General features: G+C 36.2%; 1 protein-coding gene across 1 annotated transcript; it reads left to right on the top strand.

The window, feature by feature from the left end:
* Positions 1-428: 428 nt before the first annotated feature.
* LOC107724359 (polypeptide N-acetylgalactosaminyltransferase 4-like) lies at positions 429-21,961 on the top strand. The gene is made up of 11 exons (XM_016533262.1): positions 429-739; positions 6,387-6,827; positions 9,862-10,031; positions 11,065-11,254; positions 11,344-11,529; positions 12,444-12,561; positions 13,789-13,965; positions 15,842-15,973; positions 16,078-16,188; positions 20,370-20,522; positions 20,676-21,961. The coding sequence occupies exons 2-11, from the start codon at positions 6,445-6,447 to the stop codon at positions 20,802-20,804; spliced, it is 1,749 nt and encodes a 582-aa protein (XP_016388748.1). The 5' UTR covers positions 429-739; positions 6,387-6,444; the 3' UTR covers positions 20,805-21,961.
* The last annotated feature ends 498 nt before the right edge of the window (positions 21,962-22,459 follow it).

Raw genomic sequence — 22,459 nt, 5'->3', positions numbered from 1 at the left:
ACACACACACACACACACACACACACACACACACACATATACATCTATGTGTGCACGTGCCTGCTCAGAAAATAATATAATTGCACAATTGGACAAACATGCATGCAAACAAACAATTAATGGTTGATTCCCAGAAACAAAAATAGCATGATTGGACATACAAACAAACAAATAATGGTTTATTCTCAAAAATTATAATACAGAAAAATATATAAAAAAATATACAATTTAAATTTAAAACGATTTTATTTAAATCAAACAAATAAATAAATAAATAAATAAATAATGCTTAATTCTTAAAAAATATATTTATACTAGGAAAATCTTTTAAAACCATTGAAATCACAGTGTGAATATTAAATGACACACAGAGGCTCTTGAGTGTGCAGCTGTAATGCACGCACATTGAAGCCCCAGACTTCCCATAATGCTCCAGTCACGTGGCCCACTTTATGAAGCCAGACTGTCAAATCTGAAACTTCCTGGGGTGCGATGCAGTACATGCAAGACCATGACATTTACTTCAGCCGTGTAACGCGTCAAAGGATCGCGCGTTTGTAAGGAGTCAAGCTACTTAAAGCGATTAGCGTGGGCAGCTGTCTGTGTGTGTGTGTGTGTGTGTGTGTGGAGTAGTAGAGCGGGTTTGTTGTTTGAGGAGGATGTGTGTGTGCTGACAGCGGCACGAGCGGCAAACCAGCAGCTCTTATATCTGTGGAAGAGCACGGCATGAAGAGATCAGGTAAGATCATCAGGTATTTAGTTACACCAGTGTCGTGTGTGTGTCTATCTGTGCGATATAAAGTTGTTTTGCATGTTAACGGGCCTTCAGTCACAACACTGATACGTTCGATGATTGTTGTTTTGATGGCTCGTGATCCATCCACTCTCATGTTTTTACTCAGAAAGTCACTACTCAGTTGTATTGATCTTTGTATTTTGGATTATATGTGTTCATATGTTATGTACAGTCCATATGTTATGAGTTAGCCTACTTATATTAATAGTTTGATGATGTCATGTGCTTCTACTGCATCTTTACGAAAAGATCTAGATCTCAGATTACAGTGTGTCTGTCTTCTTCTTGAAAAAAAGTACTGTGGAGGTACCATGGTATAGTGACAGTAATACCACAGTGCTTTGATATATAGCCTATCATGCTTTTGAATGATTACCATATGTATACATAGTAATTCAAGCTTCTAAAGAATGGCATTGCACTATCGTGGTACATGCATACCACCATGTTTTCAATTCTACCATGATACTTCTTGGTACTTCTGTCTGTATTTGCGCGTGTCTGGTCTGATTATGTGAATGATGTTGAGAGAGTCAAATTCCAGTACTAATTTGGCACAGCTGCTTATTATTTTGGAATTTTCCACTATTAATTTTCTGCTTCTCCCATTTCCTCACAAAATGTTTTTTTCTTGCGTAAACCAGCTAAACCAGTTGAGTACCAGTCCAGCCAGGCTGGGTGGACAGCTTAAAGGGCTAAGAGTAGTTAACCATTTTTGGCTGGTTTAAGATGTTTTCAGCATGGTTGTAAAAAAATAAAAAAATCCTACATAATATACTATACATTTTTAATTTCATATTTAAAAATATTCCTATTTGCAGTTTGTTTGATGAATTGACATATTTGAAAAAAATTTAGAGAATTACTTAAAATAGCTGTAAATACAGGTGCATCTCAAATTAGAATGTAGTGGAAAAGTTCATTTATTTCAGTAATTCAACTCAAATTGTGAAACTCGTGTATTAAATAAATTCAATGCACACAGACTGAAGTAGTTTAAGTCTTTGGTTCTTTTAATTGTGATGATTTTGGCTCACATTTAACAAAAACCCACAATTCACTATCTCAACAAATTAGAATACTTCATAAGAACTTCATACTTCAATAAAAAAAACATTTTTAGTGAATAGTTGGCCTTCTGGAAAGTATGTTCATTTACTGTACATGTACTCAATACTTGGCAGGGGCTCCTTTTGCTTTAATTACTGCCTCAATTCGGCGTGGCATGGAGGTGATCAGTTTGTGACACTGCTGAGGTGGTATGGAAGCCCAGGTTTCTGTGACAGTGGCCTTCAGCTCATCTGCATTTTTTGGTCTCTTGTTTCTCATTTTCCTCTTGACAATACCCCATAGATTCTCTATGGGGTTCAGGTCTGGTGAGTTTGCTGGCCAGTCAAGCACACCAACACCATGGTCATTTAACCAACTTTTGGTGCTTTTGGCAGTGTGGGCAGGTGCCAAATCCTGCTGGAAAATGAAATCAGCATCTTCAAAAAGCTGCTCAGCAGAAGGAAGCATGAAGTGCTCCAAAATTTATTGGTAAACGGGTGCAGTGACGTTGGTTTTCAAAAAACACAATGGACCAACACCAGCAGATAACATTGCACCCCAAATCATCACAGACTGTGGAAACTTAACACTGGACTTCAAGCAACTTGGGCTATGAGCTTCTCCACCCTTCCTCCAGACTCTAGGACCTTGGTTTCAAATACAAATACAAAACTTGCTCTAATTTGAAAAGAGGACTTTAGACCACTGGGCAACAGTCCAGTTCTTCTTCTCCTTAGCCCAGGTAAGACGCCTCTGACGTTGTCTGTGGTTCAGGAGTGGCTTAACAAGAGGAATACGACAACTGTAGCCAAACTCCTTGACACGTCTGTGTGTGGTGGCTCTTGATGCCTTGACCCCAGCCTCAGTCCATTCCTTGTGAAGTTCACTCAAATTCTTGAATCGATTTTGCTTGACAATCCTCATAAGACTGCGGTTCTCTCAGTTGTTTGTGCATCTTTTTCTTCCACACTTTTTCCTTCCACTCAACTTTCTGTTAACATGCTTGGATACAGCACTCTGTGAACAGCCAACTTCTTTGGCAATGAATGTGAAGGGTGTCAATGATTGTCTTCTGGACAACTGTCAGATCAGCAGTCTTCCCCATGATTGTGTAGCCTAGTGAACCAAACTGAGAGACCATTTTGAAGACTCAGGAAACCTTTGCAGGTGTTTTGAGTTGATTAGCTGATTGGCATGTCACCATATTCTAATTTGTTGAGATAGTGAATTGGTGGGCTTTTGTTAAATGTGAGCCAAAATCATCACAATTAAAAGAACCAAAGACTTAAACTACTTCAGTCTGTGTGCATTGAATTTATTTAATACACAAGTTTCACAATTTGAGTTGAATTACTGAAATAAATGAACTTTTCCACGACATTCTAATTTATTGAGATGCACCTGTAGAACTATAAATATATATAAACATTTTTATTTTCTATTTGTCTTTAGTTTAATATATTTTAAAACAAATGTTGAGTCAGTATGTGTTATGGTTTGAGGACAAGCGGTTTTTGGGGGAATGCGCAGAAATGTAATGTTAAATTTTGATAAAGAGAAAATTTAAGGAAATGCAATGTTTGTGTGTTAGTGATTATAAGCTAGTGATGATCACAAATTCATTTAAAAGTGGATGTGGCATGTAAAGTTGTGAGGCATGTTTTGAAAAAAATCAGACAAAGGAAAGAGAACAAGTTGCAAATGGAGAGCACTTGTCAAACAAGTAAATCTGGATGTTTCAGACATTCTGGGCTGGTACTAACGGACCTAAATTAAGTCATCAAAGTCTTGTTGGAAATGTTCATTGTGAGCAATTATTGCTTTCAGCAGGAACTGTAACACAGCTGTAGACTAATGCACAGATGTTCTGACTGCTGATCCACATGTAGCAGCAAAATCCATCTTACTGTAAACAGCATTATGATAATGTTCTAAACTCTCCCTGGATGACTACACACAGTTCCGGTTGTCTCATTTTCTCCTTATTAATAGAATAATGGGAATACTATTCTGATATCATTTACTCATCCTCATGATGTTCAAAACCTGTATGACTTCTGTGGAACACAAAAAGAGAAGTTAAGCAGAATGTCTGAGCTTCTCTCTTCCACACAATGACATTTTTTAAGTATCAAGTATGAAATTTAAACCATTATTCACTGACAATTTGGTCTTGACAGCTGTGGTCACTATTCACTTTCATTGTATGAATTTCTCCTTTTGTGTAAGAAGGTAAAACGAGTTTCGAAAGACAGCACTGTTGTTTTCAAACGCTTTTGTGCACCAAACCACTTTTTGAACCTTATAATTTAAAGGTAATAATGCCACAAAGGTGATACTCAAGCTTCTCAACCCTGAAGAGCTGACGTTCCTCAGCTTTCCCACATCCATCCAGCCTATCAGGTTTAATACTGAAGTTTTTATGGGTGCCCAGTCAAGGGTTGCTTTCAAAGAGCTCTCCATTTTGTAAGCCCAGAAAGCTTTTGTCCCTTGGCTTGTGACCAGTCTTTTGGAAAGGGCAGCTATACATCTTCCAAAGATCTAAGCAGCAGAAGAAAACACTTTTCATAATTCTGATAGCTGTTGTAAATGATGAAAAAAAAATTGATGCAGCAGTCTTTAATATATAAATATCAATAATTATAAGTGAATAAATAAATCTTTGTTAAAATAATTACACTTTTATGTGTGTTGAAACACAGAAAATAAAAAAAACATTGAATTAGTATTAGTTTATATATAATTTCTCTTGTAATGATGGCATGCATATAATTAATAGACTAAAATTAACAGTTAAATGGTTATATATCTGACAGTTTTTTTTTTTATGAGTAGATGTTTCATACTAGGCATATGGTTTCAACATAAGGTGTACAGTTAAACCTATACGTGTGTTACTATTTTTATAGAGCACTGAAAGCAATTTAAAACAAGCCAATAGATATTTATAGCATCTAGTTGGATCTTCTCAGAATGTTCTGAGTTTGTTTTCATAGATGTCTTCCCCTCTTTTTGCCTGCTCTTGCCCACGTTCATAGAGTAGTTAAGCCATTAGCTGTCTACTGCCAAACATTTTAACCACAGACTCCCAAATATTTGAAGTGCATTGATGGTCCATTTAGATTATTTAGTGTACGGTTTTGTTGCATATATATGTGTGCGTAAGCGACATTCATCATTCAATGGGGTTAAAAGATTGAAGTGTTGTGATTGAGGAATGGGATTACTGTCTCAGACTATCTGTCTGTCACGACCACTGTTCAGCTAAATCCCTGCCTGCTGAAATATTAATGAAGCTCAATTATGTGATTACTCCGTTACCCTCAGCTGATGATGGATTGTCTGTATTCAACCCCTCAAATTCAGCTTCAGTGATTGGAGGTGGCGGTTAGCATGAGGCTTTGGTCAAAACATCCTGCGATTTAAAAAAAAAGTAGAATTGGTGCATCTGAATAATTCTGCCACTTTTTTGTTGTTGCTATTAATTTGAATGAATATGAAATCATTGTACATTGCTGTTTCACTCATCACTTTTCTAATTCTGGACTTGTAGTAGGGAAAGTGTTTGTGATTTATTATTGGCCATTTACTGAATCACATACAGTACTGTATTCCATTTCGATTGTTTTGTAGATATTTTGTAAACGGTACAGTTTTTAAGAAGATTAATGTGTGAAAATCTTAGAACTAAAGCCTAAAACCTAAGCGTAACTAAAAAAATATATATTTGTTGAATATTCATTAAAAATATAAGGGTGTTTAATTAAATAAAGCAAGACCTCTCATACAAGTTTGTTATAGTAGTATAGGTGAAGGTGTCTTTTCTGCTCACCAAAGCTGCATTTATTTGATCAAAATACAGTAAATGCAGGAATATTGTGAAATATTACAATTTAAAATTTCTGTTTTCTTTTTGAATGTATTTTAAATTGTAATTTATTCCTGTGATGCTAAAGCTGAATTTTTAGCATCATTACTCCAGTCTTCAGTGTAACATGATTTTTCAGAAATCATTCTAATATGCTGATTTGCTGCATAAGAAACATTTCTTATTATTTTCATGAATAGAAGGTTCAGCAGAACAGCATTTATTTGAAATAAAAATCATTTGTAACATTAAAAATGTCTTTACTGTGTTTTTGTTTTTTTTATTTAATGCAGCCTTGCTGCATAAATAATTTCTTTCCCCCCAAAAAGTGTACAAGATTAAGAAAAACAAAACCACATGACTGATTTGGCAGAAAAAACGTTTTTCAGATAATATTTTAACATAACCTCTCAAGAACCACTCAAGAAATAATAATAGCTGATTCAAGAAATCCAATAAATAAGCATCAATGACCCAGGTGGTCTTGCAAGTAAGCAGCCCATTGCATCATCTGTTTAATATATGTTAAATATGTAAATTTATTCCTTGTTTTCTACTTATTTTTGTAAACAAACAGTGTAATATTCATTGACAAGGCCCTCAGTAGATCTTTCCAGCCTATGTATCAGTGTGTCACTAATCTGCACTTCTCTTTCTTCTCTCATCCTTCAGTAAGTTGGGAGTCTGGGGCTCTTTGACTGGTGCTGTTGTTGGTGCTGGCTGCCAGGTCATGAAGATCCGCTGGTCGAGGAAGGTGGCTCTCCTGGCCAAGGTCTGCTTCCTCTTTTCTCTGCTGTGGCTCTTTTACCTTCTTATAGCCCATTCGTCCCCCCCGTCTCGTCCTGATAAAGATGGTCAACACGACATCCTGGTCCGTGATCTTCCATCTGTCGAGAAGGAGGAGGAGGACTCCGACAGCCTCCAGCGACCTGTTTATGAGAAGCTCGCGCCAGACCCCAACGCTCCTGGAGAATATGGGCGAGCCACTCGACTGACCCTCAGCACTGAGGAGAAGAAAGAGGAGGAGGCCAGCATTGAGCGCTACGCCATCAACATCTTCATCAGCGACAAGATCTCTCTTCATCGCCATATTCAAGACAACAGGATGCATGAGTATGTCTGTCACACTGCGGGGCTCACACCCTACCACCTAGCAACGCCCTAGAAACCACATAGTAACATGCTAAAAACACTGTAGTAACTGTGGTTCTGACAACCACAGAGAACACCCTAGCAAACAGAGAAACATGTGAAAAACACTGAGCACTTTAGTAACTGGCAACCATCCAAAATACTCTAGCGACCACACTGCAAAATGAACCTTAGTAACTCGATAGCAAAGCCCTGGCAACCACATAGCAATGTCTTGGAAATAATTCAGAACATGCTAGAAACTGCTTAGCAACATTCTAACAACACTCAGAACACCGTATTAATTATAGCAAAGCACCTAGCAATGCCATAACCATGGCACAAAACAACCTAGCAACTGCACAGCAACATGTTACTGTTACTGTAACTGTATAGCAAACACTTAGCAACTGCATAGCAACATTCTAACAACACTCAGAACACCTTAATTACTATAACAAAGCACCTAGTAACCATCCAGAACAACTTAGCAATTACACAGCAACATGCACCCTAGTAACTGCATAGAAAAGCCCTGACAACCACCTAGCAACGCCTTAGCAACCAACTAGAACACTTAGCAACTGCTTAGTAACATTCTAACAACACTCAGAACAACTTCGTAACTATAGATCATCCAGAGCACCCTAGCAAAAACAGCTGCATAACAACATTTAGAACACCTTCATAACTGTATAGCAGTCGCCTAGCAATGCCATAGCAACCACCCAGAACACCCTAGCAACTGCACGGCAACATGTGACTGTATAGCAAAGCCCTGGCAACTAAGAAGAATAACAATTCACATTTTCTTGAGCAAGTCCTCTGTTCTTGCCATTGCAATGACGTTTATGGAGGCAAATAAATGCTGCTATACTGCATTACAAATAAGCCTTTCCTGAAGAATTGAAATGATGTTCTGAATAGTGATTCCCTCAGATGATTTCTACACTTCACCTGTTTACAAATGTTGTCTGTTGCATGAAATGAACCTATTGCCTGCAGCCAGACAACATGATTAAAAAACCAACAACAATAGAAAACAGAGCTGGGAGGGTTCCTCCGAACAGCATTGCTTTTGTATGAGAATAATTGTTTCATGGCTCTTGTCACACAATAACGAGTAGGGTTCAAGCTGCTGCTCTGAAAAGAGAAAGTGTCCCCTTGGAAGACGAGAAGTGAAACAAATTGGATGCGTTTTCCCCCCCGCAGTCTTTCAACTGCGCTCCAGTTGCCACATCACAGGCTCTTCTGGAGATCACACACGGCAGTAGCACATTTCTTGGCATCGGCAGGGATTTTTATCTGTTGATGTGAAGTTCTTTTGCTTGCTTTCTGAAGTAACTTTCAGGCAAGTTAGTTCTTGTCAAAGACTTAAGCATTACTGCCAGAAATGTTATGCTCTGGATTTTTTTTCTTCCCTCTTTGTAGGGATAATTATTGAATATTTGCTTAAAAGTAGTTGCTGTCAGTGAGTGTAGAGTCTCTAAATATTTGCGGTGAGTTTGAAAAGAGTTCAAGAACCTTCTCTGGAACATTATGACTCACTTTATTCAGAATCCCTGCTGAATCTATTTTTCAACGCCCCATCTTTATACTGTCTCCCCCAAACTAAAAGCAGCAACGCTACCAACATATGACTGTATTTTTCAGTAGCATCACAGTAGTTCGGCTTTTTTTAAAACAGTGTAGCTTTTCTAGTATAACAAGCTCCAAAAATTAGTGGTGTAGTGAGAAAATTATTATTATTTTTTTCCATCAAATTGTCTTGCAGAGACAGCCGAACGAATGAGTTGATAATTGAACATGCTGAGAGATCTGATTTATTTTAGTGAATGTATTTGTTTGAATATTTCATTAATGAACTGTTAACATTTTTTTTTACTGATTAATTTGAGTCACTAGATCTTTTTGGTAGCAGAATATTTTGTTAAATTCTGATCAAAATTATTTTTAATCCGTTCTATACATTTGTATTGGCTGTATGTTGGTAAAATAGCTTTATTGTAGAATAAATTGTAAGTTTAACTAATGCTCTCAAGACTGCATTTATTTGATCAAAAATATTGTAAAAACAGTAATTTTGTGAAATATAACAATTTAAAATGACTGTTTTCTGTTTTAAAATATTTTTAAATGTATTTTACAATTTCTTTGAATAATAATGTGTTATTGTAAGCTGAATTTCAACAGCCATTATTCTAGTCTTCAGTGTCACATGATCCTTCAGAAATCATTCTGATATGCAGATTTGCTGCTCAAGAAACATTTACAACATTTTTGTGGAAACAGTGAAACTGTTTTTTTTTTTAAATGATTTTTTGGTGAATAGAAAGTTCAAAAGACCAGCATTTATCAGTAATCTTTTGTAACATTGTAAATGTTTTTACTGTCACGTTTGATCAATTTAATGCATCCTTGCTGAATAAAAGTATTAATGTCTTTCAGTTTTGAATGGTAGTGTACATTAAATAATGAGTACCTGCAATTTCAAAGTACAGTTTACTGCCCTTCCATCTCTGTCCTAAAGGGTCTAATGCTTGTTTCTCAGAATGCTATAAAGACATCTCTGGCATGTCTGTTCATTTCCCACCTCTCATTCAACTCTGTTTGTTTACAGAGAATCTGTCTCTCAACCAGAAATTGTCATTACAGATTCTGGATCTGAGGAATGAAGGTCAAAGAAAAGAGGACAAAACTGTCTTGTTTTATGAATTGAATGTGACTTTTATTAGACTCCACATGCATATTTTTTGAGCCAGATTCTTTCTTCACACCATAATAATTGTCATGCAAAATATTATAAACAGTCATTCAGAATACTGCAGGATGAGCATATGGTGTCACTTTCACAGCATTGTCAGGTTGCTCTATGTTTGAGATGTTCACATTTGCACTTTATCATGTGTAGTGGCTAACTCAGGAAACTGTTCGTCTAAACCACATGTTTTGAATACAAGCCAATTTGCTTAACCGTCTGATTAGTTCTTGCTTCTTTTCTTTTTTTCAATGCCAGATGCAAAGCTAAGAAATACAACATCCGTCATCTGCCTACAACGTCAGTGGTAATAGCATTTTACAATGAGGCCTGGTCCACTTTACTCAGAACCATCCATAGTGTGCTGGAGACAACACCGGCCGTCCTACTGAAGGATGTCATACTTGTGGATGATTTCAGTGACCGAGGTGAGGGGACACTTTTTAGGCAGTTTTCATAAATTCGCTCATAAATGTGTAATTTCACCAGACTAATTTAAAGCCTTTTCCATCCTAGAAGATTTGTGTTATCCTGATTGGTCAGCATTACCACAACCAATTAACCATTCCATTTTTTTGGAAGTAAGGAAAGATATTGAGTCTACTGATGAATGAACATCGATGAATAACAAAACCATAGTACATTTAATTTTACTTTTACATAATGTTGATTTACTTTTTAAAAGATTAACCATTTTAATGATTAACAAACTTAAAGCTGCAGTCCGTAACTTTTGACGCTCTAGCGGTTAATAAACAGAACTGCGTGCGTCTTGCGAAAGAACATTGTAGCCGGAGCTACTTATTTTTTTTATTCTTTTTTAGCTATTTATGTCTATGACAAATCACGCAGGTACTGGGCTACTCCGCAGCGGTACCTACCCGAACCAGTCTAAATAGTCCGAATATAAACACTTATTATAGGTGTACCGTAGTGATTCAGCACATACCAAAAACACGGTTTGGAAAATGGATTCATGGTGTAATCGCTTAATATATACATTTTGTAAATTTTGAACACAAAACAGTTACGGACTGCAGCTTTAAATGACTAATTTGTAAGATGGACTCATAAAAACTTCTATGTATTTGTTCTCTTTTGAATTTTATAAAATGTTATTATTTATTTTATTGTTTGTTAAATGTTGAATCTCTAACTGCAGTGTAATAGCCTGTGAAGCTGACATGTAAATATTTATTTAATTTAAATGCAACCGAATACAAGCAGTATTTGCATTGAAGTATGCTCGCACATTTTCCCGTGTTTGCATATTTTATGCTTTCTTTGCAAAGCTCTGGATAGCAAGTTAGCTATAGATATTATTCCATATCGGTTTTATATTTGCTGAAATAAAAACTCAATCCAGATGTCTCTAGTAAATCCGTTGTTTTCCTGTGATCTTGCCATTATCTGTTGGATCCTGATAAAAAAGGTTCAGATTTGCTTTTGTATGAATTACAGGTTATCTGAAGTCACAGCTGGCTGAGTATGTCAGTAACCTGGAGCGCGTTCGTCTCATTCGCACCACAAAAAGAGAAGGTCTGGTACGGGCCCGGCTCATTGGCGCCACCTACGCTACAGGACACGTTCTCACCTTCCTTGACTGCCACTGTGAGTGTGTGCCTGGCTGGATCGAGCCACTGCTGGAAAGGTGTGCTTTTAAAAAAAAATCCAATTCAAATGCATCATAGAAATACTTGTGATGTAAAATTTTTTTTTTAAAATTGTCTTATCCCTCAGAATTGCCGAGAATGAGAGCACCATCATATGTCCTGTGATTGACACCATTGACTGGAACACATTTGAGTTCTACATGCAGACAGATGAGCCGATGGTGGGCGGCTTTGACTGGAGGCTGACATTCCAGTGGCATGCTGTGCCTGAAATCGATCGCAAGATACGCAAATCCAGAATTGACCCCATTAGGTTGGTTCCTGCTCAACTTGTCCAAATCCAGCTTTGCTATGGGATTTTCTTGGCCATTTAAAAAAAAAAAAACAGATTAGACATGTTTAAAGGGATAGTCATGCTCACCAGTACGTTATTTATTCTGAGGAACACAAAAGGAGAAATCGGACAATATTACTATATTTCAGATTATTACTGTTTATAGTAATTTAATATTTTTTTAAATGTATTGCTCCATATTGGATGTTTATATCAACTGGTATTGGATATTTAATTGTTCATGCTTATTTCCTCTATTTTTACAATTAGATTACTTTTGCTGTCATCTGAAAGTTAACATTTAGTATACTATTAATTTAATTTAATTTAATAATACTGTTAAATGTAATATTTAGCAAATCTTGAATTGAATATCCATTTTTCTTACTGTACATTCTAATGTTGTGATGTCTTAATTAATTGATTTTAGTATTTTAGTGTTTTTTAGGCAAAATTGAATATTGGTAATTTATCGGTTGTCAGCCATAACTTAATCATAAAAGAATTATCAGCCAAATTTTTAATTTTGGAGCATTTCTAAATTATATTCATAAGGGTTTGGAATGACGTGAGTTAACCATCCCTTAAATACATTTGGGTCTCTTGTTCTTCCAGTAAAAACTTTCAGGAAGGAAATGGACTGAAATAGGATTGCAGTGATATTGTGTTGATTAAATTCACTTGCAGTGCAGTGAATAGACTATATTCTAATGCTCAGACCCAGGGGTACTTTCAAATACTGTCCAGTTCTGCGCTAGATTTCTCTAAAGGCTCATCTGAGGGCAGACCCAGAGGCGCTCACTGAAAACTAAGAAGCACTTACCTGCTAGAAAATTGGTGCTAGGGAATATCTCTGATGAATTGCCAATGCTCTGCTGCTTTTCGTTTCACAGGTCTCCCACTATGGCAGGGGGCCTATTTGCCGTCAGCAAGGCCTACTTTGAGTATCTGGGCACTTACGACATGGGCATGGAGGTCTGGGGAGGAGAGAATCTGGAGCTTTCTTTCCGGGTAAGACTCCTGTATTCTGTATTCACATTACCTTTTGTAATGATAATTTGCATAGACTTCCCATCGGAGCATGTCGACGGGTTTTTGGTCGCTTGAGAGACTGAGAGCCACTGTTTATAATTAGACACATCTCAGACACACATTAGACACACAGAAATGAAGATTGATAGTGTATACCTTGGAGTAATCTTTTATGCATATGGAAACGGAATACAATGCTGTATCTTCCAGGGCCGAAAGACGCTCATTTATAATTGATGTGCTGTGAATTGGTATACTGGTATATTGGTATATAGATAAAAAAGGAATTTTGTTGGTGTCTCAAAAGCACTGTTGTCATGTCATGTTTTATTTCTGACGGGAGGTGCATTCCAATAAAATCAGACAATCTAAGTTTGTGAACTAAAAATGTTGGGTTTGTGTGCAAAAAAGTTAAATAATTATCATTAAATAAATGATGATGCTCTAGAAACATGCTGTGGGGTTATTAGCTTTCATTTTAAAGTAACTTTTTCAATGTTAAAATACTTTTTTGTATCTATTTTAATATGCTGAAATATGTCAGTCATACTGAAGGTTGATTTCCCCCCCCCCAAAAAAAAGTACTCTGTGATCTGTGTTCTTCAGACTAAAATGGTTCGTGCTCAATTTGATCATCTCATATGCACAATTCAGGGTTCCCAGTCATGGAAATCTGGGAATATCACAGAAGTGTAAAATTTTCCCCCCCCCCCCCCAAAAAAGTGTGAACGATGGTCTTTTGTTTGCCATCCTGAATAGCCAGACACAGCCTGTTTGAAAATGATTTATTGTTGTATTATTTATTTATAATTATTAATACATATGCAATTACCAAATGTGCGGTTTTTTATTTATTCATAATTTTATTTGAATATTTATTCATTATTGTTGTGACACTAGTGGCACAGAAATGTTATAATTAAATATAATTTATTATGTTAATAATGCAATATGCAATAAATGTAATACATAATAATTTTCTATGGCTATTTATTACTTTTTAATAAGAATATTTGTTCAGTACTTCACCTTCCTTAATTAAAACACCTACAGTATATTGCCTTATTGTTTTCTTTTAAATCAGAAAATCCCTTTGATCTCTTTTAGGATTTGATTGGCTATTTGAAATTACAGTTTTATTGGGTGATTCTTGCTTCGTTTTATACATTTTGTTCATTTTTTTAAAGAATATTTTATTTCTTGCAGGTGTGGCAGTGTGGAGGGTCTTTAGAAATTCACCCATGCTCCCACGTGGGTCACGTGTTCCCCAAGAAAGCACCGTACTCCCGTTCCAACTTCCTTCAGAACACTGTCCGTGCTGCAGAGGTTTGGATGGACTCTTACAAGAAGCACTTCTACAACAGAAACCCTCCAGCACGCAAGGTACAGCTCCACCCTCCACAACCTCTCATTGGGCGGCACCTCTTTAATATCCTGTGCCGTTGCATAATCTGAGGTGTTACAGCCGTTACGTTATTTCCTCATTTAACGGCTTCAGTTGCTGTTAGTGCACGTGCTGTTCTTAAAATTGCTTACGTACTTACAAAGGGGAAAAACTGTGAAAGAGATAAAGGACGCTCAGGTTTTGCTTGAGTGCTTCCTGTTCTATCGGTTTACAGTATTTGTTCTTCTTTGGCTGTCTTTGAAAAGCTTATTAGCTGACAAAGATAATAATACTAGGCCAAACATATATTATATCACCCTGGCTGACATGAATCTGGCATGTAACTCCATATTACTTTGTAGAGAATTTACATTATTAATGATGCAGAGCTGTGATCAAATAATAAATCACTCTCTATAGCCATGACACCAGATGCCACGAGTAAGAATATTTGGCCTCTCTGTTTGGCTGCAGTGAGTTGTTCGTGTACATCAGGTCTGAATGCAAACACGCCCTATAAAAGCCTAAATTAATATTATCATGTTTACCTGATGGAGTTGACACTTGGTTAGTTGGAAGTGTGTCGTGGCCGTTCTTGTGTCAACATTACAGGACCACTAACAGGAGGTACGTACGTGGCGTTCTGTTTGATAGAAATGTATTCTAAAGCCCTGTTCACACCAAGAACGATAATTATAAAGATAACTATATTAGCGTCCACACCAGCGGACCATATGAAGAGTTCATTTGCAAAAACCGATAAACGTCACTTTAAAAAAAATGGGCTGATTGCCGTGCATTATTCTCCACATATAGCGCGATCTGAACCCTAAACACGTTTTGTCAAAAAAGCCGGTTTTGTCCACTTTCAAGGCATCGCGAGTTCACGTTATACTGCAGAAGCCGACAAGCGCTCTTGTTGTTTTTGAACAGAAGCCGATAAGTCCATTTTAGTGAATCAGCGCGCTGTATTCAGGTCAGGTGACAAGGCTACTTTCACTTTGAAAAGACGTGCTAGCTGAGAGGAGTTTCGTCAAAGCTGACTAAAAGTGATCGAGGATGGATAATTTCGATGAACTTGATGAACCTGTGATATCTTCAGGATGAAAAAGGAAAATAAAAGCTGAAACGTTTTCACGGAACCTTGCAAAAGCAGCGCGTTACAATGGTGAGGGGAAAGCTCTGTGTATTGTGTGTAATCACATCCATACAGTTTATGATCACAACAACAACAACGTTTGTGTATTGCGTGTAATCACATCCATACAGTTTATGATCACAACAACAACAACGTTTCTCAGGCATCTACATTGTCATCTCAGGAGATTACAAAGATTAAACGAGTGGTTTTTTTTAACTCTAAAACATGAAATGTGGAGTTATCTGCTTTTGCCAAAAAACGACTCTTGGAGATATCTGCTTTTGCTATAAAACAGTCTTTTAATATGTAAAAAAAACATACTTTCAATGAACTTTAATTTTGTATTTGTTTTCCCTTAATAATAAAAACCTTCATTTAAAAACTGCATGTTGTGTTTACTTGTGTTATCTTTGACTAATATTTAAATTTGTTTGATGATCTGAAACATTAAAGTGTGACAAACATGCAAAAAAATAAGAAATCAGCCAACACTTTTTCACACCACTGTATATTTTTATCGTTATCTTTATAGTTGGCGTGCTTTTTGTGAACGGGCCTTAAGGACTTACAACTAGAGTAAAGTATAACAAAGTTCAATAAATTTAATCTTTTCATGCAAAAAAGACCAAACAAACACACATTAGCTTTGATAGCATTCACAGACTTACTACATACGTTCCACTAAATAATCTGTCAGCTTTGCCTTGAGGCCTGATTTTTCTTTGCTCCTGTAGGAAACTTATGGGGATATATCTGAAAGGATTGTGCTGCGAAATCGGCTTCAGTGTAATAGTTTTGAATGGTACCTGCAGAACGTCTATCCTGGCCTGCATGTACCAGAGGACAGGCCTGGCTGGCACGGAGCGGTAAGTGACTAATCTCATCTAATCTGATTCCCTCCGGATTCCTTTTTAATGTCATTCTCGCTATTTTTCCACTGGTTTTACACATGTTCTGGTTTCTGTTGTAGGTGCGTAGTGCCGGAGTCCACTCTGAATGTCTGGACTATAACGCCCCGGACCACAACCCCACAGGAGCTCACCTGTCGCTGTTTGGCTGCCATGGTCAAGGTGGTAACCAGGTAGCTATCATCAATATTAAGTTTATGCTTTCTCTTACCCCAGTGGTTTTCAGTTTCTTTCCTTTTGCCCACGTTTTTGGGTTACACTTTATTTTAAGGTGTCCTTGTTACAGTGTACTGAGTAAATGAAAAAATACTACATTTATTTATTCAGACCAAAGTGACTTACAAATGTTGAAAAACAAGCGAAGTATCATTAAGGAGACAACAGTTTTAGCGACAATGCTATTACGTTTCGGTAACACTTTACAATAAGTTTCCATTTGTTTACATGGTAACTTTAGTATATTATTAACTATTAGTAACTATTAACTAGTTGCTTATTAGCATGCCTGTTAATAACATATTGGCTGTTTATTAGTACTTATTGATGTGAAAGCTAATGCATGTACGCCACAGCAAAGTAAACGTGTACCTTGATGAAAAGTTTCTGGTCCAGGCTGCGGATCGGGAAGGAGAAGGACTCATTCCAGACAGGATTGAGATTCTTATACACCACTTTGCTCTTGTACAAGGTCTTTCCGTCCAGCTTGAATTTCACGTACGGATCACTTGTGCCTATAGAGAGAGCAGTCTTTTACTGACCATCTGCAAATTTGCTTAAATGTTTTGGTTACACTTTATTTTAAGGTGTCCTTGTTACAGTGTACTGAGTAATATTAATTAACTACGTGTACTTACTATATGGTTAGGGTTAGGATTAGGGTTACTTGCATGTAATTATGCATAATTTATTGTTATTATAATAGTAAGTACATGTAACTTGTAACAAGGACACCTTAAAATAAAGTGTTACCCTTTTTTGTGATTCTCGCCATAATTTGATCAGAAATTTGGCCTCACTATCATTAATAGGCAAATTTGAATCTGAGGAAGTGAATGAGATTTGAGAATAGCCTTCCACAAGGACTGTTACCCCACAGCCTGACGTCTCTAAAACTGGATAATGCCAGAGCTATCGAGTAACTTTAAAAATGAGCATGAGGTGCATTTCACTTCCAGTTATTTGCAGTGAAACAAAGCGAGCTTTATTTGTGCTGAAATATAATCCATCCTGAGATGTGCTGCCCTTCTGAGGTCTGTTATTTATCTAGTGTCACGGTTGGAGAAATGAGTGAGTTGCAGAGGATGTGTATTTAAAGGAAAGGGAAGCCTGCACATGTGTCCGGTGGCTTATGTCACTGCTGTGCATCAAGGGACTCTGAAGTAGCACCATGTGTGAGTGAAAATCAATGTTTCCACAGCCAAGGCTGAAAAGGAAACCTTAGCCACTTCTGCTCAAAGATAGACGTCTGTATGAAATATACATGTGGCCAGTGAGGCTAATGGTGACTGCAGTTTGAACTGCATACTGTTTATTAGTACTTATAAAGCACATATTCTGCATGACCATATTCTGCAACCCTAATCCTACCTAATACCTAAACTTAACAACTACCTTACTAACTATTAATAAGCAGCAAATTAGGAGTTTTTTGAGGCAAAAGTTATAGTTAATGGTTTGTTAATAGCAAGAATTGGACCTTAAAATAAAGTGTGACTATTTACATTAGATTAATATAAACTAACAATGAAAACCTCTTCTAAAGCATTCATTAATCTTAATGTTAATTTCAACATTTACTAATACATTTTTTAAAATCAAAAGTTGTATCTGTTAATGTTATTTAATAAAACTTACATGAACTCTAACAATGAACAGTTGCATTCTTTTATTTAACAAAGATTAATAAATACTGTAACAAATGTTTTATTGTTAAATATTACTTTTAAATGTGTTATTGTTGTTTGTTGCTCTTTATTAGTTAATGTTAGTTGACTAAGGTTATCTAATGAAGCTTATTGTAAAGTGTTTTTGCTGGAAAAAATTTCATACATTTCTGTCTGTTCTTTCTGTTTTCGCTGTTTTCTTGAATAATAAAAATCTTTTTGTCACTAGGCCTACATTGTTTCCACAAAATACAATATTAAAACATTTTGATAATTTTTCATAACATTTTAATAACATTTAATTATGGTAAACTACTTTTAAATAACTATAAATAAATGAATAAATAAAAACAGTACTGCTCTGCATATATGTGCATAATATTAAGCTCTAAACAGCATATAGCAGCACCATCAAAGTGTTTCTCATGACTCGTGTGCTATATTTCTAGTCTTCTGAAGGCATATAATAGCTTTGTCTGACAAATAAACTGAATCTATCAAATCAAATATAACATTGTGGTACATTCTTACGTAAGTCCAATGCATATATGAGCAGAATATAGTGGAGGAGAACGAGTTAATTGGTTCTCACGCGTATCATTAATAGGCAAATTTGAATCTGAGGAAGTGAATGAGATTTGAGAATAGCCTTCCACAAGGACTGTTACCCCACAGCCTGACGTCTCTAAAACTGGATAATGCCAGAGCTATCGAGTAACTTTAAAAATGAGCATGAGGTGCATTTCACTTCCAGTTATTTGCAGTGAAACAAAGCGAGCTTTATTTGTGCTGAAATATAATCCATCCTGAGATGTGCTGCCCTTCTGAGGTCTGTTATTTATCTAGTGTCACGGTTGGAGAAATGAGTGAGTTGCAGAGGATGTGTATTTAAAGGAAAGGGAAGCCTGCACATGTGTCCGGTGGCTTATGTCACTGCTGTGCATCAAGGGACTCTGAAGTAGCACCATGTGTGAGTGAAAATCAATGTTTCCACAGCCAAGGCTGAAAAGGAAACCTTAACCACTTCTGCTCAAAGATAGACGTCTGTATGAAATATACATGTGGCCAGTGAGGCTAATGGTGACTGCAGTTTGAACTGCATAGGAGCCTTCTCTTCACTGAGGTCACATCTGTCCATCTGAAAAACACTGGAGATGAGTTATTTCTCTAAATAGCTACACTTTTTAGTTTCTTCCAGCCTCGTTTTTATTCCAGCTTTCGAACCTTTACCCTCGAAAGATCTACTTCTGATCTTCCACCTGGAGAAATTATTTGCTTATGAATTATTAACCCAACTTTGATTGTTAACAACATCCGTGCAAACATCCTTATCTGTTGCTTAAATGACATTTGCTACAGAGCCTGTGTTTCTCTAGAGGCCTGTTTGTAATGAGTTCCACATGCAACAAATATGTGTTATGTATACTGTATATATATTTTTATACTTTATATAATATTTTTTTTTCTTAATATTTTTCAGCCTTTTGTATTTCAATATTTACAGTATAGGCATTTGCTCTGAAATGGCTTAATATAAAAAAGTGTAGCCAAGTAGATTCAAATGATGTATATAATAAAAAATATATAAAAAGAACCAAAGACTTAAACTACTTCAGTCTGTGTGCATTGAATTTATTTAATACACGAGTTTCACAATTTGAGTTGAATTACTGAAATAAATGAACTTTTCCACGACATTCTAATTTATTGAGATGCACCTGTATATATATATAATTTTTATTTTTTATTTTTTTTTGGTTCAGCAAAGATGCGTTAAATTGATAATTGATCAAAAGTGATAGTAAAGACTTTTATTATTCTACAAACATACAAAGATTTCTATTTTAAATAAATGCTGTTTTTTTTTAAACTTCCTATTCAAAGAATCCTGAAAAAAAAGAATTAAGCTGTATAACTGTTTTTAACATTTATAGAAATAAAAATATTTCTTGAGCAGCAAATCAGCATATTAGAATGATTTCTGAAGGATAATTCTGACACTAAAGACTGAAGTAATGATGCTGAAAAATTCAGCTTTACCATCACAGGAATAAATTACATTTTAAAATATATTAAAATTGAAAAGGTGTTTTAAATTGTAATAATTGACAATATTAATATTATACTGTATTTTTGATCAAATAAATGCAACCTTGGTAAGCATTTAAGAGACTTATTTAAAATATATTTATTTTTTAAAACCAAAATGTAATTGAAATAAAAATAAGAAATAATTAAATTGCAAATAAAATACTATAGTGTACACAAAATTTTAATGTGCCAGTGAAATATGCCAATGAACATTTCTGAGTGGGGAAGCAAACAAATAGTTGCATCATAGATATGAATTGATTAATTGAAATTGGCTGTTCACCATCAACAATATGTGAGGAAAAAAAACAGAAATGCAAATGTGCCAAATTTCTTTTCAAACTCCATGTTATTTCTCTCTCTCTCTCTCTGTCTCTCAGTACTTCGAGTACACATCTCAAAAGGAGATTCGGTTTAACTCTGTGACTGAGCTGTGTGCTGAAGTTCAGGATGGAATGACACACATAGGGATGAAGCATTGTCCGCGAGACGGTGCTCCCAGACCTCCAGGCATCATCTGGGAGTTCAGAGACGTGAGTCTGCTCGCCCACAGCTCACATTATCACTGAAGTGCCATCAGCAAACAGGATGAGATAAGAAACTAACACAGTTATTGTATATCAGATCTGCTCTGTTGTTGCATTTCCGTGCCAAAAATTCCTTATCTAGCATTTGTGCCTTTTCAGGATGGCAGCATATATCACCCTCATTCAAACATGTGTATCACCTCCTACCGCACAGAAGACGGCCGTGCAGATATCCAGATGAGAAGTTGCTCTCCTGGAGACAAACCCCAGCGCTGGAGCTTCGAGTGACTTTAAACCCCATGTGAACTTGGATGCAAGTGCAATTATCAAACAGAACGTCACTTCCGGCTTGGCATTTAAAAAAGGAGCGAAGAACAGGCAAAAAAAATGGGACCCATCCCTCCATACAGTGCCTTTGCAAACCAAAGTGGACATACTTGTAGTGCCAATTCTTGCGTTTCTTGTTAGAGACGTTCAGTGTGCTATTATAAGTACAAAGTGCATATTAATAACACATTGTAGCAAATCTTTTGTTTATATTGATGCACTATATGCTTTTAGTGAATCGTTTTTAGACTCAGCAGTAACTAATCTTTAGATCTACTGCACAGCAATTTTATTTAAATGTACCAGAAGTGACTGATTTGAGGATGTTGTGAGTGGGTTTGTCTTGATTGTCAACTGTTGTTCTCCTTTTGTCATTTTGAGGCTGGTTTTTGTATTACTAGGGTATTTAGGGTCTTTTCACCTGATTTTGTGTAAGCTGCATGGACTCTTTTGGCACACTGGTGTTGATGGAACTGTACCAGCGTTTTAGCACTAACAGCAGTGTTCAAGTAGTTTGTTAATAATGTATGTACACTTCAGTTTGAAGTAGATTACAGAAACTGTACTTCAGAGTTGGTATAAAATGTACAGCAATTGTGGACCAAATTTTTCAAATCCTAAACCGTTTTAGTAGTTTTTCTCTACTACACATTTGGGAATTTTTCCACTTTACCAGTGAATTGCTTTCCTAGACTTGCCAAAAGTGCCTCTTCAGCCTGACTTTTTAAAAAGGTGCCTTTTCCTTCACAAATCAGAGTATTACAATACTTTATCAAATTGACTAGGTGCTTTAATCACGGGTCTTCCAGCTTTCACACATTCAAAACTGAATAATGTATTAATGCGTTTGGTAAACATCTTGAAAATGCTATATCATAAATAACCGAACATGGATAACAGCTTATTTTTGCACTAAAATGCATTTAAAATGGCAACATAAGTTTTCTAGGTCTCATTCTTTGTAATTGTCAGTGAATTAAATGGTTTAAAGGGATTGTGGGAAAGTGAACATGAAATTTGAATTACTACTGATAAAGCACAGTTTGTGGTGGTCATGTGTTTTGCTGATTGACTGTAATGAAGTATTTTTGGAACATGGGAAAAAAGTACAAAGTATTTTTGTCTCCATAAATTAAATTAAAGTTCTAAATGTTGCATTGTTGTGGTGGTTTGTTTATCTTGACATTGACTCTCTGTTGCTGTGCCATCTAGTGGTGGGAAAACAAGATGTGGGATTAGAATCCAAACTGTTTTATTTCCATGTTAAATGCATTCAGTTGAGATTTGATCAGGTAAAGTTCCCAATTTTACATCTCCTTAAAATAAGGTGTTCCCTGCGGTTTTACATTTGTGACCTGAGCCTCTTGTATAAACCAGATCACGAGGAACCACAGGAGGTTCTGCCAAGTCAGGCTCAAGTGTTTAATGGCTCACTTTCCAGGTGTGCCACGCAACTACATAAATAAAGCTGGAGGTCACTGAACATTATCATGCTGCATCCATAAATAAAGCTGTACTTTCCCCTATGACTTGTGATTGGATTGTGGCCAATAGATGCGTGATGAATCCCCTTAAACCGATGCCAATTATGTACGTTTCTGTTGTTCCTCTGGGAA

Source organism: Sinocyclocheilus rhinocerous, unplaced genomic scaffold (genome assembly GCF_001515625.1).
Source record: "Sinocyclocheilus rhinocerous isolate Xijiao unplaced genomic scaffold, SAMN03320098_v1.1 scaffold574, whole genome shotgun sequence".
Classification (NCBI taxonomy): domain Eukaryota; kingdom Metazoa; phylum Chordata; class Actinopteri; order Cypriniformes; family Cyprinidae; genus Sinocyclocheilus; species Sinocyclocheilus rhinocerous.
This window is presented reverse-complemented; position numbering and strand designations above follow the sequence as displayed.

What these genes read in the sequence shown, in the direction of transcription:
- LOC107724359 (XM_016533262.1), top strand. Translation starts at nt 6,445, where the DNA reads ATGAAGATCCGCTGGTCGAGGAAGGTGGCTCTCCTGGCCAAGGTCTGC. An exon ending in ATCGAGCCACTGCTGGAAAG is followed by an intron (nt 11,255 to 11,343) that starts GTGTGCTTTTAA and finishes CTTATCCCTCAG; the next exon opens with AATTGCCGAGAATGAGAGCA. An exon ending in TCATCTGGGAGTTCAGAGAC is followed by an intron (nt 20,523 to 20,675) that starts GTGAGTCTGCTC and finishes GTGCCTTTTCAG; the next exon opens with GATGGCAGCATATATCACCC.